We start from the raw sequence: 17,008 nt of genomic DNA on the forward strand, positions 1-17,008 counted from the left end.
CAAACCCGACTCTGGTCCCAACCGCTCCTGCCTCTTCTCTGAAGTCCTTTCTGTGACTAGCTGAGGACTTGCTCGCATTGGCATTTACTGCAGGTGCGGAGACCAGTAGTCGAGAAACCCTAATTAAAAACTGCTCTTGGACAGAAGGCAGAGTTTTAGTCCCACAGCGAGAACACCAGGAGTCTGGTGGTGCAGCCGTTGGAGTCAGCCTGGCCAGGAACATCCCTGTCCTCTCTCTTCCCAGCCGACTTGGGGCTTTGGTTGATGCCCAAGGCCTGCCCTGAGGGGGGAGGGTGGTCGCCCCCTTCATACCCAGGCTTAGATCTGCTTTCTGGGACGGGCTTTCCTATAGAATTTCATTTGAAAAGAGATTACCGCTGCTTTATGAAAGTTTGAAGATCACTCTTTTGATACATTTTATCAAATTCTAAAATGGTCTTTTTTCACATCTTTCCCTCTTGAAGACGAACTGACTGGAATCCTTAAGAAATTATCACTTGAGAAATACCAGCCCATTTTTGAGGAGCAAGAGGTAAGGCTGTTCTTTTTGAATGTCAATTTAAATCTTGCTGTTGGGAAAAAAAATAAGTCTAAATATGTAGGTTTTCATTCTACTAGCCTGGATTGATCTTCATTGAGACAGCTGTGGAAATAGAATTCATGTTCAGCACATTTAGTTCAGTCATTGCATTGAAATCCTGGGGGCCTGTGGCTTGTTTTATTGTGATAGGATTCTGTAATTGTGAGCACCGCTCTCTCTCGTAAAGTTTGTGCCTGTCCTGCTCACCCTTGTCGAAGGGGGTTGGCTGACAAGCTTTAGATTTAAAGCCGGTCCAAAGCAAAGCCTCATGAGTCTCTGCTAAGTGTCTGGATGTAGAATCTGTGTTAATCTAAGAGAATTCCTATTTGCTTAACAGCACTCAATCACATATTTAAAATATTACTCTTCCGCAGTTGGGCAGTTTCTCAAAACATTAAACACAGAGTTACTATCTGACCCCGCGACCCCACTCGCAGGCATACACCCAAGAGAAATGAAATCGTGTCCACACAAAAACTGGTACACAACTGCCCACAGCAGCATTATCATAGTAGCCAAAAGGGGGAAACAGCCAAATGCCCACTAACTGATGAATGGACAGATGAAATGTGTAATCTCTCTATGATGGAATATAACTAGGTCATACAGAAGTAATGAAGCAACGCCACATGCCACATGCTGCAACACGGATGAGCCTCGAAAGCATGATGCTACGTAAAAGAAGCCAGTCACAAAAGGCCACCTGTTGTATGACTCCATGTGTAGGAAGTGTCCAGAGGCAAATCTGTAGACAGGAAGATTAGTGGTTGCCAGGGAACATGGGAGGAGAGAATGAGGAGTGATTTCTAATGGGGATGAAAATATCCTCAAATTGAGTGTGGTGATGGTTACACAACTCTGTACTAAAAATCTTTGAATTTTACACTTTATTTATTTTTAAAGTCAGTTTTCCAAAGTCAGGAACAGTTTATTATTTTAATAGGTTTTTATTGATTTTTTAGAGAGAGGAAAGGAGAGAGAGAGAGAGAAACATTGATGTGAGGGAGACACATCGATCGGCTGCCTTCTGCACGCCCCCTACTGGGGATTGAACCTGCAACCCGGGCATTTGCTTTGCTGCCCCATCCAGTCTGTCCTTCCTGCCTCCCTGCAGTTTTAAATTTGAGCAGCCATTTTTTTTTTTTTTTTTTGTCATCAAGAAAATCTTTCCTGTTTGCTGATGGCTGCCCACTTTTGTTTGATACATTCTGTGCTCACTGAGGGTCCATTGGATGGATGTGGTGTCTCCGCCTCAGGTCTGGGATGGTGGAGAGAGGGGAGTGTCCTTTGGAACCAGGACCAGGTGGTTCAGCCCAAACTGCGGCGCTGTTCCATTCAGCTCCTCCAAATCTCCTGAGCTAAGGTCCCAGAGGAGCTCGTCATGTCATTGTCAGAGAGGTGGGAGATGCCTGCATCTCAGAGAGAGCTTGGGATTGGGTAAGGGAGCAGACCCTTTCCCGTGGATGCAAACCTGGTTCAAGACTTTTTTTTTAACCCAAGAAAGCAAAGTGACTGTTAAAAGTGAGAAGGAGAGATGGGGTGGAAGGTATTTCTCCCAGAGCCAGAGCCGAGGCACAGGCAGGGATGACAGATGTTAGGATTTCTACCACAGAAACCTTGCCTGAGCCCTGCACCTGCGTTCTCCGTGGCCCTTTCCTTATTGCTTCTGCTTGTTTATTTTCTCACTCTGTCTTTCCACAGTCTGCATCTCTCTTGTCCTCTGGGGGCAAACGTGGTGAGTACTTCCATATACCCACATTCTCTGTGCAGGAGCCAATATCGTTCAAAGTCCCGTCAAACTGGAATTCACTTTCTAATAGCAGGACTGGGATATTTACGGCTCTAGCCGCCTGATTACTGCCCCGGAGGCTTTTCTTTCTTCTTTCATTATCCGAATCTTTCCAGAACACACCTATGCTGAAAACCCCGGGGCTAGAGCTGAGGAGAGTTAGTTCTTACTGATATTTGCAACTAAACTTTCAGCATAAAGTCAGGAATTGGAAATAGTAAGTCGTAATTAATCCACTACTACTGAGCACTAATAGTTCATAATCACGCGCGTTCTGTCGTGGCTGGGAAGAGGAGGTGGGCACCGAGCAGGTGGCAGCGGCTCCCTTCTTTCTCCCCAGGTGGACATGGAAGCCTTCCTCACCCTCACCGACGGCGACTTGCAGGAGCTGGGTATTAAGACAGACGGGTCCAGGCAGCAGATCCTGGCAGCGATTTCCGAGCTGAACGCAGGCAAGGTATCGCTATCCATCTTTTTAATTGTTTTTCCTGTTTCAGACGGCTCAGGGCTTTACTAGGATTCTAGGCCCTCAGTGTCCCCAAGGACCTTCGAGGTCTAATTTTATCTAATTTTATCTGGAGAGGCGGGCTCTGCTTGCATGCTTCTCATGGCCGGGTGCTCACCCCTCCTCATGGGGCCTGTTTCTTCTCCAGATCTCTCTTCCCATAAGGTTGGTTCTGCTGAGAGTCAGCTACAATAGTCCCTCCAGTAATTTCAACATGGCGATAGATGCAAGGGGAAGGAGCGGAGCTGAACTGATTTTTGGAGAGAGAAAGGCCCTCTTATTCTAGGGTAAATAGTACCCAAGTCATGGAAATGAGGACTATGTATCATAGTCTGTCGTAGAGTAAAGGTGTGATTGGGAGAAGTTTAATATTCCAAAAGCAGGTGTATCTTCACTACCCTAGGTTACCATTGCAGCTTTGTCCTGGTTCTTAGAAAGAGCTAAGAGGTCCTCAGGCTGAGGGCTTCCAAGAGCCCTTTGGATGCCCTGGGTCTCAGCTGTTCTAGGCTGGACCTGCCTGACCCTGACTGCAGGGGCTCCTGCCTATTTCTTGTTACTGGGCATGAACTTCCCCTTCTAACATTCATAGTTGTTTGTTTGCAACCCAGCCTTGGCTGAGAGAGTACCCACTGTAGCTCAGAGGTTCTGGAACATTTGTGAGCCCAGACCAGGACATGTGAGAGAAGAGAGGCCCCGCTCTCACTGTCGCCTGGTGTCTTACTAGCTGTGGTTCACGGCATCCTGGAGGGCGTGGGACCAACTCGGTGGTTCGTAAGCAGCATTAAAAACAGAGTAGAATAGAAAATATCAACATTCTTTGCAAGTAGGAAGGGTAAAATTTGTTTCAGTTGTATATATGTAACAGGGTTGTGATATAAAATATATTTCTTACACAGTCAAAAAAAATTGAACATTTTAGCCTAAATTAAAAAAAAAAATTAATATTAACTAAAAACTTGGCTCAGCCATTTAAAAAAATCAGCAAAGCACTGCCCTCAGCCTGCAAGTCTGTAGGTTCCATGCAAACCCACTCTCGTGTTCAAGGTGTGATATGTGTGCAAGTCTGCTTACCAGTTAGTTTCGGGCAGGTTATATGTTGGAGAAGGTTAACCAGAAGTGATGACCTGAGTTTTACTTTAGTCGGTCCTAAGCCATAGATTGCTTTTTCCCATTCCCACTTTTTCTGATTATCAAAGCAGTGCTTTGATATTTAGCATTCATTTCACTAAATTTGCACGGTACCAAAAAGGTGACTTTTTAAAGAAATCACAATCCATCCACCCAGAGGCCAAGACTGTTCACATTTGGGAAGATCACTCTGCAGTGTTTTATGTGAAATACATAAAACTGAGATACATATTCTTTTTACATCCTACTTCCTTCATTTAACATTAAATACATGCAGTTACCTGTGTCATTAAGAACTCTTCTTAATAGAATACATTTGTATGGATGTATCATTTTTTAAATTCCTACTTGTTGGCTATGTCGATACCCAGGCTTCCTCTAACAGTGTTGCCGTGGGCAGCTCTGTGTGTAAGACCTAATTATCTGCTCAGAATAGTTGTCTAAAAGTAGAATCACAGAGTCAGAGAGTCTAATTCAAGGTATACGTTACCTTTTCTTGAATTAATTTCCAGAAAGAGCGAGTGAACATCCCCACCAGCTGTGGGTATGAGAATTTGGTATGTTTTTAAATTTTTATTAATTTGATAGGCCCAAAAATATACCTGGTTTTAATTTGCATTTCTTTAACTACTAGATAGACTGAGCACTTATTTTGACTTTTAATGACTATTTGCTTTATTATTTTTTCTTTTGAGAATTATCAGGCAGGTCCTTTGAAACTCAGGGGTTTTTCAAGGGCAGTTTTCATCATCATCTTTCATCAGCTGTGGATGCTGGGACGATGACGGTTCTCATCATCCACAGCTCCCCCCTAAGGTCAGGGGGCACGGAGTGCGGGAACCCTGTCTCGCCCTGACCTGTTCTCAGGCAGTGGAAGCCAAGGTGGTGTTGAATAAGGGCAGCGCCGTCACCCCTCCTGTGTACTTCTCCGTCTTCTGCGGTTGGCAGTGTCACCTCGCTCGGTATCTCAGGTCGAGCCTCATCTCAGCCCCAGCATGGACACAGCAGCAGGGTGGGGAGCGTCATGCCTGGGTCGCCCCTCTAGTGAACGAGTGGGAACTCAGGGTCCTCTGACCGCACATCTGCTTCTCTGTCCTGTGCCCTGTGGCCTTCAGGTTTGTGTTGATGGAACCATGGTGACATTTTCCCAGCTGATTTAAAATGACCGGGAAGAACTCGGTGAAGGGCGACTCACTGCCCTCGGGTGTCTGGGAGGCCCGGTCAGCACCAGAGAGCCCCCCCCCCGGGAGTCTGGAGAGGGACCCCTGGGGTGTGAGGAGTTCATGACGTGAGAGAAGTTTGACGTCTGGGCTTATTCAATGGACTTTTTTTTACCTTTTTGTTCTTAGCAGAGCACAATCTGCCAGAGAGTATTCATTTTTTAATTTGCTTTACATTTTTCCACATTAATTTGTTAGTTTTAAAAATATATGTTAAAGCCATGCTGCTGCCTTCCGAGGACAGGAACGGCAGCGCCTGCTGCTTACACAGGGTCGACGTCAGCAGCCGCCTTTTGTGGTACCATTATTATCCCCGTTTTACAAAGGAGGAAACCAAGGCCCAGAGAGATGGAGTACTTTGCTCAAGGTCACACAGCTCGTACATGGAGAGATGATGGGATTTGAACCCAGGCTATTTGATTCTAGTCTTTAGTCTTCACTTCTGTGCACCTCTGCCTCTTGGCCAGGAGTTCAGCGAGGATGTTCTCTGGGTTTAAAGAAACAATCACTCTCTCCCCTTTCTGTCTCAAAATGTGTGTGCAGGGGGACAGGAGGGAGAGATTTTGCAGGGATGGGGGGAGACGTGAATGGCTGTGAACAGGAGCCTGCCATCTTTTGGGCAAGGAGGAGAAGGCTGTTCAGACTCTCACACTGAGCAGAAAGAAGTTTGGCTCCCACGGATTCCCCGGAAGTCCGGGGGCTGGGGGAACATACAGCAAAGCAGGGGAGGACGTCGCCCATCCACACTGTGTGGCCTGGGGCAGGTCAGTCCTGCTCCCTGGGCTCTGCGGTCCTTCCTCATTTGAGGGGTTGGACTCCTGTGTCGCGGGGCCTCCCCAGTCTTTGGTGTGCTATGATCGTGGGTGCTGGGGGAGAGTCTGACTCAGACTGTTTTTATTAAACTTGGTACTCTGTCAATTAGGTAATTTATTTCCCCCAAGACGCCCATGGGTTCTTCAAGTATGAGTGGAGTATTAACAACACTGTGTCAACTGAATTAATGGTTAAAAGATTTAACAAGACTTTCTGTGTCTGTTTTCAATTTCCTCCACAGGGACGGGAGAGACAAATTTTACAGGAAACCATTCACAACTTCCATTCTTCCTTTGAGAGCAGTGCCAGCAACACCAGGGCCCTTGGAAACAATCCCTGTACATGATCCTCCTTCCTGTGGCCACCAGCGTGAGCTCTGCCTCTCAGCGCTCCTCCGCACAGCCACCCTCCGCTCTTCCCGTCCCCGAAAAGCACCCTGCTTGGCCACACCCTGTGCCTTTGTCACAGTGTTCCCTCTGCCTGGAACACCCGTCTTCCAGTCCCCTATAACAAACTCCAACACATTAGAGACTTATTTCCACTTCCAGTCCAGAATGGCTGCTTCTGCTTGGCAGGTGTTTCATGCGGTGATTCGGGGCCCAGTTTCTTTCACCTGTGGCTGTGCCATTCCCGGGGGTGTCAGAGTCTTTTTCTGGCTGGCAGAAAGGGGAAGGGATGGTGAAGGTGAGGAAGGCACAGCCTTTTCTTAGTGCCTTGCTCTTAACTGCTCACATTCCATTGGCTCCGCCTGCTCCCACTCACCAGTAGCCTCCAGTGATCATCAGTAGTCACATGTCCTTACCTGCAGGCAAAGGACCCTGGGAAATGTAGTCTTTGTTCAGGTCGTGGCTTCACAGCAACTCTATCCTTAGATGGGGAAGCGCATGTTTTGGCAGAAGATTAGCCTTTTCTGCTACATCTTCCCTTAAAGCTTCTAACTTGTTCCTCACAGTCCGAGTCACCTGTCACATGAAGCCTTTCTAACCCCTCCAGCCGCTGGATCCTTACTGCTTTGCACAGAACTCTGCTCTAGCCTTATGCGTACAGCGTGCAACGGAGTGTGTGGACTGACTGCATTTTCCTTTACCGCAAAGGCAGCCTTTTATGTAGGAAAAAGGAGGAGGCTCGTTGTGTGATCTTGTGAGATCCCTTCTCCTTTCTGGCCTTCAGTTTCCTCGTCTGTGGTTGGGCACGACTGTGCTCTGATACTCCACTCCGCTCACCCCAGATCACCAAAGGGCTTTCTGCACTTAAGTGGGAGCAGAAGACCCTAACATACTGCATTGTGGAAGGACTTCGGGGCTCACAATTTCTAGGCAAAGAAGCAGAGAATTTGGAATTTTTTCCTAGACTCTAATGCTGTGTTCCTCAGAAGGGCATTGGCTCGTGTAGTTTTCTACCATGTTATGTTATATTAGAAGGGCTCTGATTGAAATCCAGTAGCTTTTTGGAGTGTTTTTAAGTGAGTAATTTATTCGGCCAACATGTGCTGCATGTCTGTCATTTGCTGGGTGCTGGGGGTAGGGAGACAAGCCCCCACCCTTGAGGACCTCAGCAGGTGAGAGATGTGAATGGGTGATCCAATCCCAACCTTAAGGGGCAGCATGGTGGAGCGGAAACAGCTTGTGCTCTGGACTAAGGCTCAGAGTTCAGCTCCAACCCTGTGGGTGTCCAGCTGTGTAGCCCGGGATGGGCTACCTGGCCTCTTAGGCAGAGCTTAGAGCCAGAATGCATAAAGTGCTTGGCCAGTGGGATGTACCCAATAGATGGCAGCCTTCACAGAATTCTGATCTTCACCACGAGCTCTGCAGGTCTCCTCTCTCCCTCCCCAGCCACGCATGCCCCTTCCTGCTCCACTGGCTTTCAGAGGCGGTCATGGCCACATTGCCCAGAGCCTGCTCGTGTTCTCCCTCTGCCTGTCAACCCAGTGGGTGCTGTTCCTCCTCCCTCCTCCCACCCTCCCACCTGCTGAAATCAGCTTTCCACACGACGGAGGAGAAAGGGTTTCCTTCTAGCCCTCACTGACCAGCGTCTTGATGATTGTTCCTCATGTGCCAGCCTTCTTTGAGGAGACACAGTCATTGGGCATCTGTGTGTGCAGCAGCTTGACCTCAGTGTCGCTCGTCCTCACTGTCACCCTGGAAGCTGGCAGAGTTTAACCCCATCCTACGCGTTGGGAAAACAGACCTGGAGTGAAGCTGCGTGTCTGTTACACACCCGGAAGGAGCAGACCGGCTTAGGACCGAACTGGTGGGCTTCCAAGCCTGTGTTCTTTCCACGGACTCCCACCCGCTCCTGGAGCTGGAAGCACTAGGGGTTCTTGCTGACGTAATGGGCTCACGTCTTCAGGTGTTACGGACAGGTCTTGAGCTGTTTGCCCATGAAATACACGGCCTCTGAGTTATGTGCCTGGAGGTTCTGTGCCAGCTTTTCGCTGCTGTCCTGTTCTTTTCATAAGCCCGTCATTTGTGCTGCTTCTACTCAGGCAAGTTGCTTGGAACACCCACAGTGCACAAGAGCTACGCTGGCACCAGCTTTCCACAAACGCAAACCTCCACGGTCTCGTCTGATGACCCAGAAAGAGCAGAGATGAGTATTCCCATTTTACAGATGGAAAAACTGAGGCTCAGAATGGATGCTTCTCTCGTCCGTTTCACTGGACTCAAGTGGTTCTAAGGCTTTTTCTTTCAGGAAGTTTGTGTGTTGGTGAGAGATCCCTGCCACCCTTTTCGGGCCATGACCCCTTTTTTGATGATCTGTCTCACCCCAGGTCTCTTCCCCCAAGAGGCTGTTCCCCTCCACAGTGTTTCCCTTGCCCGATGACCTTCACCAGTATTTCCCCAAGTGTGTTCGCTGGAAGACTAGTTTCACAGGTTGTTAATAGGCTTTTCCTAAAGAACAACAGAGAGGGGTGTATATGTGAAAGTGGGGTGAGGCTCTCTGATCAAATAGGTTTGGCAGACACTGGGTGACAGCGCAATTACATGGTTACCTTTGCTGTAGGACCTCTCAGAACCTCCGGTACACCAGTGTGTCTTGAAGGGGCCAGGGAGCTTGTACCAGTTCCCACACATTTGATCACAGAATGCTCCTTCATGGTGCCCCTGCAGTGCTCCTTCATGGGGTGTCCTGGGCACAGGCAGGGAGACTCTGCTTTGACTGGGACAGTGGCGGCTGTGAAGCCCACACTCCGCAGGAGTGGGCTGAGGGACGTTCAAGGGCTTCAGTTGCCTTTGGTAATGGCCTCTTTTCTCCCCAGCAGCTCTCTGCGGAGGTGGCCTGCTTGGCAGTGAGACCTTGGTGAAGCGGTCCCTGACTTTGAGATGGCCAGGACCCTGCTCAGAGGGCTCTCCATCCTGTAGGGGAGGGCACTGTTCTCAGCAGCTGTGCAGGTCCTGCCTGGTGTGTGCTGGGTGTCTAAGCCCTATCTCCTGATGGCCCCAGGAAGGCTCCCAATTCCTTGGTTAATTTGGACCATTACACAGAGGCTGGTTAGTTGTACAAGAAAAATGTTTACTTTTACATTCAATGAACATTTACTCAGCATCTCCCATGTGCCCGCCCATGCTGGTGCTTTGGATCCACAGATGAAAAAACCCATCTCTGCCCTCAGGGAGCCCACAGTACCTTAGAGGAGACAGCCATCAACACAACACTGCAGTGCTGTGAGGAGTCTTGTCTAAAGGTGTGTGCTGGGCCCGCAGCTTGGAGGATGTGTCAGTGATGGCTCGGGTTCAGCCGGGCAGGAGAGGCCAGAGCTGGAGCCAGTCCGAAGGAGGGAGACTGCGCAGGGGCGGGTGGGGAAGAGCAAGGGCACCCTCAGCTGTGGAAGACAGTGTTTGAAGGCAGACAGCATACTGTGTTTGTGGGTTAAATATCGTCAGGGGGTTAAGTTAGATATCTGTTTTCCGGATTTCTGATTCTTTTCTTTGAAATGCATAGAAGCCATTTGTTACCCTGGGGAGAACACTGGTTCTAGGCCGCCCTAGCACGGGGTGTGGGCTCAGTCACCTTTTATTGGGTAATACCAGGCGTGTCTCTTTCATTCCTGGAGCCTCGGTTTCTCTTCTCTTGGGGCTGGAGCTCCTCGGGGGCTGAGGATCAGATGAAGGTGAGGAAGTCTCTTTCATACTGTGTGGAGTCTCCGCAGTGGCTGTCTGAAATCCGCTCCCCCCCCTCCCAACTGCCCACGTAGCCATGGCCGGGTGGGTGGGGCCGGAGGCAGCAGTAGCTCAGCCAGTGCTGCTGGCCACGGAGCCCCAAGTTGCCAGCTTGGCGGTGGAACCGTGCCTCCCTCTGTGCCGGACTCTGGTGCTTGTCTCTGGGACTCCCAGCAAGGTGGACAGAAGGCAGCAGCAGGTTCTCCAGCCAGTCGCAGGAGCTGGTCCAGCAGACAAGGAAGCAGGAACGCCTTCCGGTTTGCTCTGGCCTTAGAGCTGCCAAAGACCCCGCCGTGCGGGCCCGGCGAGGCTAGACGGCTGCGCATCCACACCGCCCTGTGCTGCCCAGGAGGCACCTCCTGCAGACCACAGACCTGTCCTGGGGTTCCGCAGCCCGGCTGAAGGTGTGCATTACCGTCCATGCCCATCTGTCCTGTGCATCTCTTATTAACCACCAGATCCTATGAAACATGGAAGGTGAATGCTGATGCTTTTCCTGAGAACGTCAACACCAGATTCTGCAGGTCCAGCCGGGGATCATGGATCTGCTCCCTGGGGAGGTGGGCGGTGACTCATCTTTCCTGGGCTGGAGGTTCTCCTTGGATAGTTCTGGACAGCTTGCCAGGTTCCCCGATGGCCTGAGGCGACTCTTTTCCTCTGTGACATGCAGCCTAAAAGGGGATTAACCCTGCCTTACATTTCATCCCCTCGGCTGAGAATCCAGTCTCTGCGGACAGTGAGTCACCAAAGCTCGGGATGACAGAGGGGAAATAAACAGAGTCAGCAGTAGTGGGAGGAGCAGAAACCCATTGACTTGTCTTCAGCTTCCAAAGCAGAGACCTCATCTCCCTGCCACCCAGGGCTCCCTCCTCAGGGCCTTCCTGGTGGGGTGACCCAACCCCATCAGAGTGAGGTCCCTCCCAGGTTCCTAGTTCCTGTTGGAGCCACCTCCCCAGGGCTCACAGACCCACAGCATGGCTGTACTCCAGGGAGACCTGTCCTCACCCTGCAGGTGCCTGGGGTAGGGTTTGGCCTCGCCCAGCGTCAGGCCTCAGCAGGGCCGCTGTATCCTGCGGTAAGAGCCCAGGATGCCATTTTGTTTCGGCTCTGCAGAGTGGGTTCCGTGTTCCTTAGCACTACACTTTAACATATTGTTACTTCCATACAGGGAATCGATCCTTTGAAGGATTTTTTGTTTGCCAAATGTATATTAAATAATGGTGCGTTTGTCTGCTCACTGTGACTTGCTCACGAAGGCATAGGGCGCTGCTCAGGTTGCTTCCAGTGACGCTGGTTAGGGAGCGAGCACCTGTGGAGGCCGGTGCGTCCCTACGCGGCCTCGCTCCCTTCAGAACAACCCCGGGGGGCCTTAAAACTCCCTTTCTGCCAGTCCGATGACTGGAACCCAGACATCAACAAGCCTCACCCTAGTCACCCAGTTAACAGGGCAGTCGGTTTGCATGCAGGCCTCTCCCCTCACCCATGCGGGGTCCACGTTTTCTCACCCACGCTGTCTTGCTGCCCCCCAGCGCTCGGAAACGTTGAACTGGTATAAGCTCAGCCAGTCACAGCAACAAAGGACAAAACCTGGTTAGTCTGTAGGGCCTGTGCACACTTTTGTGTTTTTGATGGAGGGAGGCACTTATACTATAAATAGCTGGGAGATTCTCTCTGTTTTAAAAACCCTTTCAAGCCAGGAGGATGCCTCATCTCCACCTCTCCTGGAATCGACTTCACGTTGGGTGCTCAGCCCCAGGGCGCGTTCAGGAAACAAGGTGGGTGGGTCCCCGTCCTGAAGAAGGTGGAATGAGGCCCAGGTCTGTGGGGCCCCAGGGTGGAGCAAAGATACTGGGGAGAGCCTAGAAGCAGGGCCAGCTCTCCTTGAGGGAGAACATGCCAGGGACCAGGCTTACCGAGAAGCGGGGGCCTCCCCCACATGAGTCCCCAGAGGCTGGTCAAGTCCAGGGCAGCTGGAGAAGGGAATTCAGACTTTGGATGAGGATTGGACCAGGCAGGTGTTTCCCAAATGACCCAGGGTTGGAGGTGACATGAGAAAAGTGCAAGGCAATGAGTCACCTGACAATATATTCATGTTCCAGGGTTGGACTTGATCTTGACAAAAGTCCCTGCCACTTTTGGGGGACGGGTGGCGATGATGGTAGTTTTAGTTTTACTGGTGTGTGAAATCCAGCAGTCTGAGAAACACTGTTCAAAGTCACTTTGAGGTCCCTTCCAGTCCTGTGGGTTTATGAACATCTGTAAAAAGAAGGGGGAGTGATTCCTCAATAAGTTAAAACCGAATTACCATATAACCCAGCAATTCTACTCCTAGATATATACCCAAAAGAACTAAAAATAGGTATTCAAACAAAAACTTGTACTCAAATATTTATAGCAGCACTAGATCCAATAGCCAAAAGGCGGAAACTATTTAGATGACCATTAATGGATGAATGGAGACACAAGATGTGGTATACATCCACACAATGTATTCAGCCACGAAAAGGAATGAAGTACTGATCCATGGGTGAACTTTGAAGACATGAAAGAATGGAGCCAGACAAAGAAGACTACATATTTTATTATTCTGTTTATCTGAAATATACAGAATAGGCAAATAGATACAGAAAGCAAGGGATTGAGGAAATGGGGTGTTACTGCTTAATGGGTAGATTTCCTTTTGGGGTGATAAAAAATTCTAAAACTGGATAATGGTGATGGTTGTACAATACTGTGGATGCACTTAATGTCACTGAATTGTACACTTTAAAATGGTTCAAATGGCACATTTCACATTATATACATATATTTTATCTTTTTTTTTGGTTAATCCTCACCTGAGGATATTTCCCACTGATGTTTTAGAGAGAGAGGAAGGGAAGAATGGGGGGAGAAAGAGTGAGAACCGTTGATGTGAGAGAGACACATGGATTGGTTGCCTCCCGCATGACCCCTGACTGGGGTTGGGGATCAAACCTGCAAGGTATGTGCCCTTGACTGAGAATCAAACTGAGACCCTTGGTCCCCAACGCTCTAACTGCTGAGCCAAACGGGCAGGGCCAGACTGTGTTCTTTAGACCCATGTGCCAACTCTGCTTTGATCTACTGCCTATCATGTGCTTGAACATCGATCACTTAGCATTCTTGGGTCATGTTGACTTTAAAAAAATTTTTTTTTTCTTCATTGATTTTAGAGAGAGAGGAAGAGAGAGGGAGAGAGAGATGGAAACATCGATGAGAGAGAACATCAATTGGCTGCCTCTTGCATGCCCCTCACTGGGGATTTGGCCCACAACCTGAGCATGTGCCCTGACTGGGAATTGAACCAGTGACCTCTTGGTGCCTGGGTCGACTCTCAACTGCTGTGCCACACCAGTTGGGCCACATTGACTTTTTTTAATTAAAAAAGTCTATTTTCATTTTTAAAGAATTGCAGAAGTCATTATCAGTGAGTATCTTTTGATGTAACACAATGTTTTTACATTCTCTATTGAGAGCCCCAATATCAGGTTATCTTCCACCAGATGTGGGGGTTCCAGGATGCCCAAAGCCTGGGCGGAGGGGGCCTAAGGAGCCCTTCTCCTGATAGAAATTTCTCTCCTGGGGAAAAACCTTCAAATAGGCTTCTGTTGACACACTCAGTGGGCTTTCCAAGCTTCTTGAGCTTTTTTAATTTAATTTTTTTTATCCTCACCTGAGGACATTTTTTTTTTTTTTTTGCATTTATCTTCAGATAGAATGGGAGGGAGAAAGAGAGAAACATCGATGTGAGAGAAACATATTGACTGATTGCCACCCACACGATCCCAACCGGGGCCAGGGACAAACTGCAACCGAGGTACATGCCGTTAGCGGGAACCAAACCCGGGTCTCTCTGGACCGCAGGCCAATGCTCTAACCACTGAGAAAACTGGCCAGGGCACTTCTTGAGCTTTTGACTGAGGTTGTAACTGGAGGCCTGTGGGCATGGCACTTTTCATGATTGATCATTGATAACACTTGAATGGTGCTTTCCCAGCTGTAGCCTAGAAACTCAAAGTGTGGTCCTTGGGCCAGAAACTTTGGCATCCCCTGGGTGCTTATGAGAATTGCAGACATGCCCACATGCCTGGGCCAGAACCTGCATCTGTCCACGGTCTCCGGGGATGTGTGTGCAGGCTGCACTGGGGGGAAGGTGCTCTCCTAGGAAGCTTCCATGCATTCATCTCATCACCCACAGCGTGCACCTGAGCACCATGATGCTGATACAGAGGGAGAAACAGGTTGGACAAAAAATGGGCCACTCAAGCTCACAGGATGGTCGAAGTAGACCTGAGACTTACCCAGGCTTCTCATTTCTTTCCTCATACCCAGTGAGCACTCACTGTGGTTTTACACTAATTTAATTCTTTTGTCCATCTGGAGGTACCATTATTGCTACCCATTTTACAGATGAGGAAAGTGAGGCACAGAGGTGTTAAGTCACTTGCCTTATGATGTCACATCTTGACCTACACCCAATACATGTGTAGAATCGACCACTGAGGAATCATAAGCAAGTCGATGGCCTGCAGAGCAGGGCATCAGAATCACCCTAGCGTGTGGGCCCCACATGAGGTCCTGCCAGCGCTAAAGGCTGAGAGGACCGACCACCCCAGCTCTGAGGCTTTAGTGCTCCCATCTGAAAAATGGAGGGAGTAGCATGTGCTATCTGGCAAGGCTGTGGTGAGGGGTACATGAGGTAATAAATATTGGAGTGCGTTATAAACTGGAAAGTGCTGTGATCATGCTAGTTAGTGGGTTTATTCTCCGGGGACCTTGGCACAATGATGGAAGAGGAAGAATCTCAGAGAACGGGGAAGTTGCAGTAGGTGGAACTTTGGAGTTGTCATGGGAACCACAGCTCTGAGGCTAATCAAGGCAGGAAATACCATCTGGTTTTAAACATCAAAAAGCCTCGACTCACCCTGGACTTATTTCTGTAAACAGCAGAATCCACATCATCCTGCAGCAGCAATGTCAGCCCAGAGCAATCTGGATTTGTCTTTCCCTTGATTTCCCCGGTCAGATGTGGACAAAGTGCCTTAGGTACTCCATATCCACTAGCTGTCACTTCCAGAGGAATGTGGACGAGTCGCGTAGTAAATCTGAGTTTAAATGGAAAGAAAACGAGGTTGAGAGACACCCTCTCAAGCCCTCCCTGGCTTTGCAAGCACAGAGGGATAGCTGGAGGAGCTGTCCAGGGACAGTGCAAGTGAGGCCAGGGACCCCAGTCAGAGCTGACACAGGAGGGGCGTTCAGAGAGCGTCTTACTGTCTTCCAAATTGTGGGTGATGAAACAGGCCCAGAGTGGGACAGTTCCTGCTCAAGGCCACACAGCAAATCAGTGACAAAGTTGAAACTTGTACCTAAGTCTCCCAGCTTCGAGGTCACTGTGTCACCACTTCGCCAACACCATCTTCCTTTGGTACTTGTTCCAGCATCGAGTGGTGCTTCCCAGGAAACACTGGGTTTGGGATTTCTCTGGTTCCCCCGGGCTCTGCGAGATGAGAAGCGAATGTTTCTCAAGTCCTACACCTCGCAGGGATTTGCCACAGGAAGCCATCGTTTCCTTGCTGTCTCCCTGGGAGAAACAAGATTTCGGTAAACTACAGGAGCCCAAATGAATCCAGGTGAAATTGTAAAAACAAAGGCTCTGCCTTTGAGTTTTCAAAATCTAGAGGAATATTTGGCTTTGTTACAGCGCCCCCAGTCCAGCAGGGGTGAGGACCTCCCTCCCGGGGACTGCCAGACGTCACTCCAGCAGGAGGCACTGCCGGGGTTGTGGGCCCAGCGTGTCTTCCCTCTGAGATCGCAGGTACTGAAACGCAGGTTCCATGGGACCTTCTGACATTCTGTGACTTGATAACCATTTTTTTTTTAAATCCTCACCAGAGGACACTTTTCCATTTTTTTTTGTTCAGATAGAGTGGGAGGGAGAGAGAGGAAGAGAGAGAGAAACATCGACATGAAAGGGACACATCGAGTGGCTGCCACCCACACGACCAACCAGGGCCGGGGACAAACTGCAACCGAGGTACGTGCCCTTAGTGGGAACCAAACCCGGGTCTCTCTGGACCGCAGGCCGACGCTCTAACCGCTGAGCCAAACCGGCCAGGGCGATAACCATTTTCTAAGACAGGAAAGGAGATCCGCTGCCCAGTCGCCCTGATGCCTTGTTCATCAGCTGACACGTACCTGAGTTCAGAAGCATCAGCTCTGGCTCTTCGGCTCCTGGCTGGCTGTGTCCTGGGAGTTTCCTGTGAATGGGGCTCAGAGGGAAACAGTCTCAAGGGAAGGGAGCATTTGAGACCACTGTCCCCAGTCACAACTCCAGGACCCTTAGCCTAAGCTGGCAGGTGGGACCCAAGGGTAGCAACGACAGAGCACATGTCCATGGTGTGTTTACCCCAACTCAGCCCACCGCACCCTAGGACACCCAGACTCTGCCCTCAGACTCCTTGAGCCTGTTTCCACCTGCTAGGGTGCAGGCAGCCTCATCTTTTGGGAGTGGAGAGCTGGGAAAAGCTGGCCCCACAGAGCTAAGGGGAAGCCTGGCTCCTGGGGAACGGTCCCGACTGTTTCGGGCTCTGTTGTGTTGATGGGATGCCGCACCCCCTGGGGGCTCTCACCTGTCCCTTGGGGCAGGCAGGGTCCTCCCATCCCTTTTCCGTTTGCTCAGAGCCGTAGGAGCCATTGCAATGCTATCTCAAGGGAGCCCTCAAACCTCAGCAGCCAGGTCTGGGGATCCCTGGGGCGGCCAGGGCCGCAAGAGCGCCTGAGCTGCGGGGAGGG

General features: G+C 49.8%; 1 protein-coding gene across 1 annotated transcript in view; it reads left to right on the top strand.

Annotated features, from left to right (window-relative positions):
* Nucleotides 1-6,508, top strand: part of ANKS6 (ankyrin repeat and sterile alpha motif domain containing 6) — a 42,787-nt gene extending 36,279 nt beyond the window's left edge. The window contains exons 13-15 of the mRNA XM_036261580.1: nucleotides 465-532; nucleotides 2,710-2,826; nucleotides 6,277-6,508. Of these exons, the coding sequence (XP_036117473.1) occupies nucleotides 465-532; nucleotides 2,710-2,826; nucleotides 6,277-6,381 (290 nt within the window). The 3' untranslated portion in view covers nucleotides 6,382-6,508. The remainder of the gene's footprint in view (nucleotides 1-464; nucleotides 533-2,709; nucleotides 2,827-6,276) is intronic.
* The last annotated feature ends 10,500 nt before the right edge of the window (nucleotides 6,509-17,008 follow it).

Source organism: Molossus molossus, unplaced genomic scaffold, assembly GCF_014108415.1.
Source record: "Molossus molossus isolate mMolMol1 unplaced genomic scaffold, mMolMol1.p scaffold_m16_p_14, whole genome shotgun sequence".
NCBI classification, from domain to species: domain Eukaryota; kingdom Metazoa; phylum Chordata; class Mammalia; order Chiroptera; family Molossidae; genus Molossus; species Molossus molossus.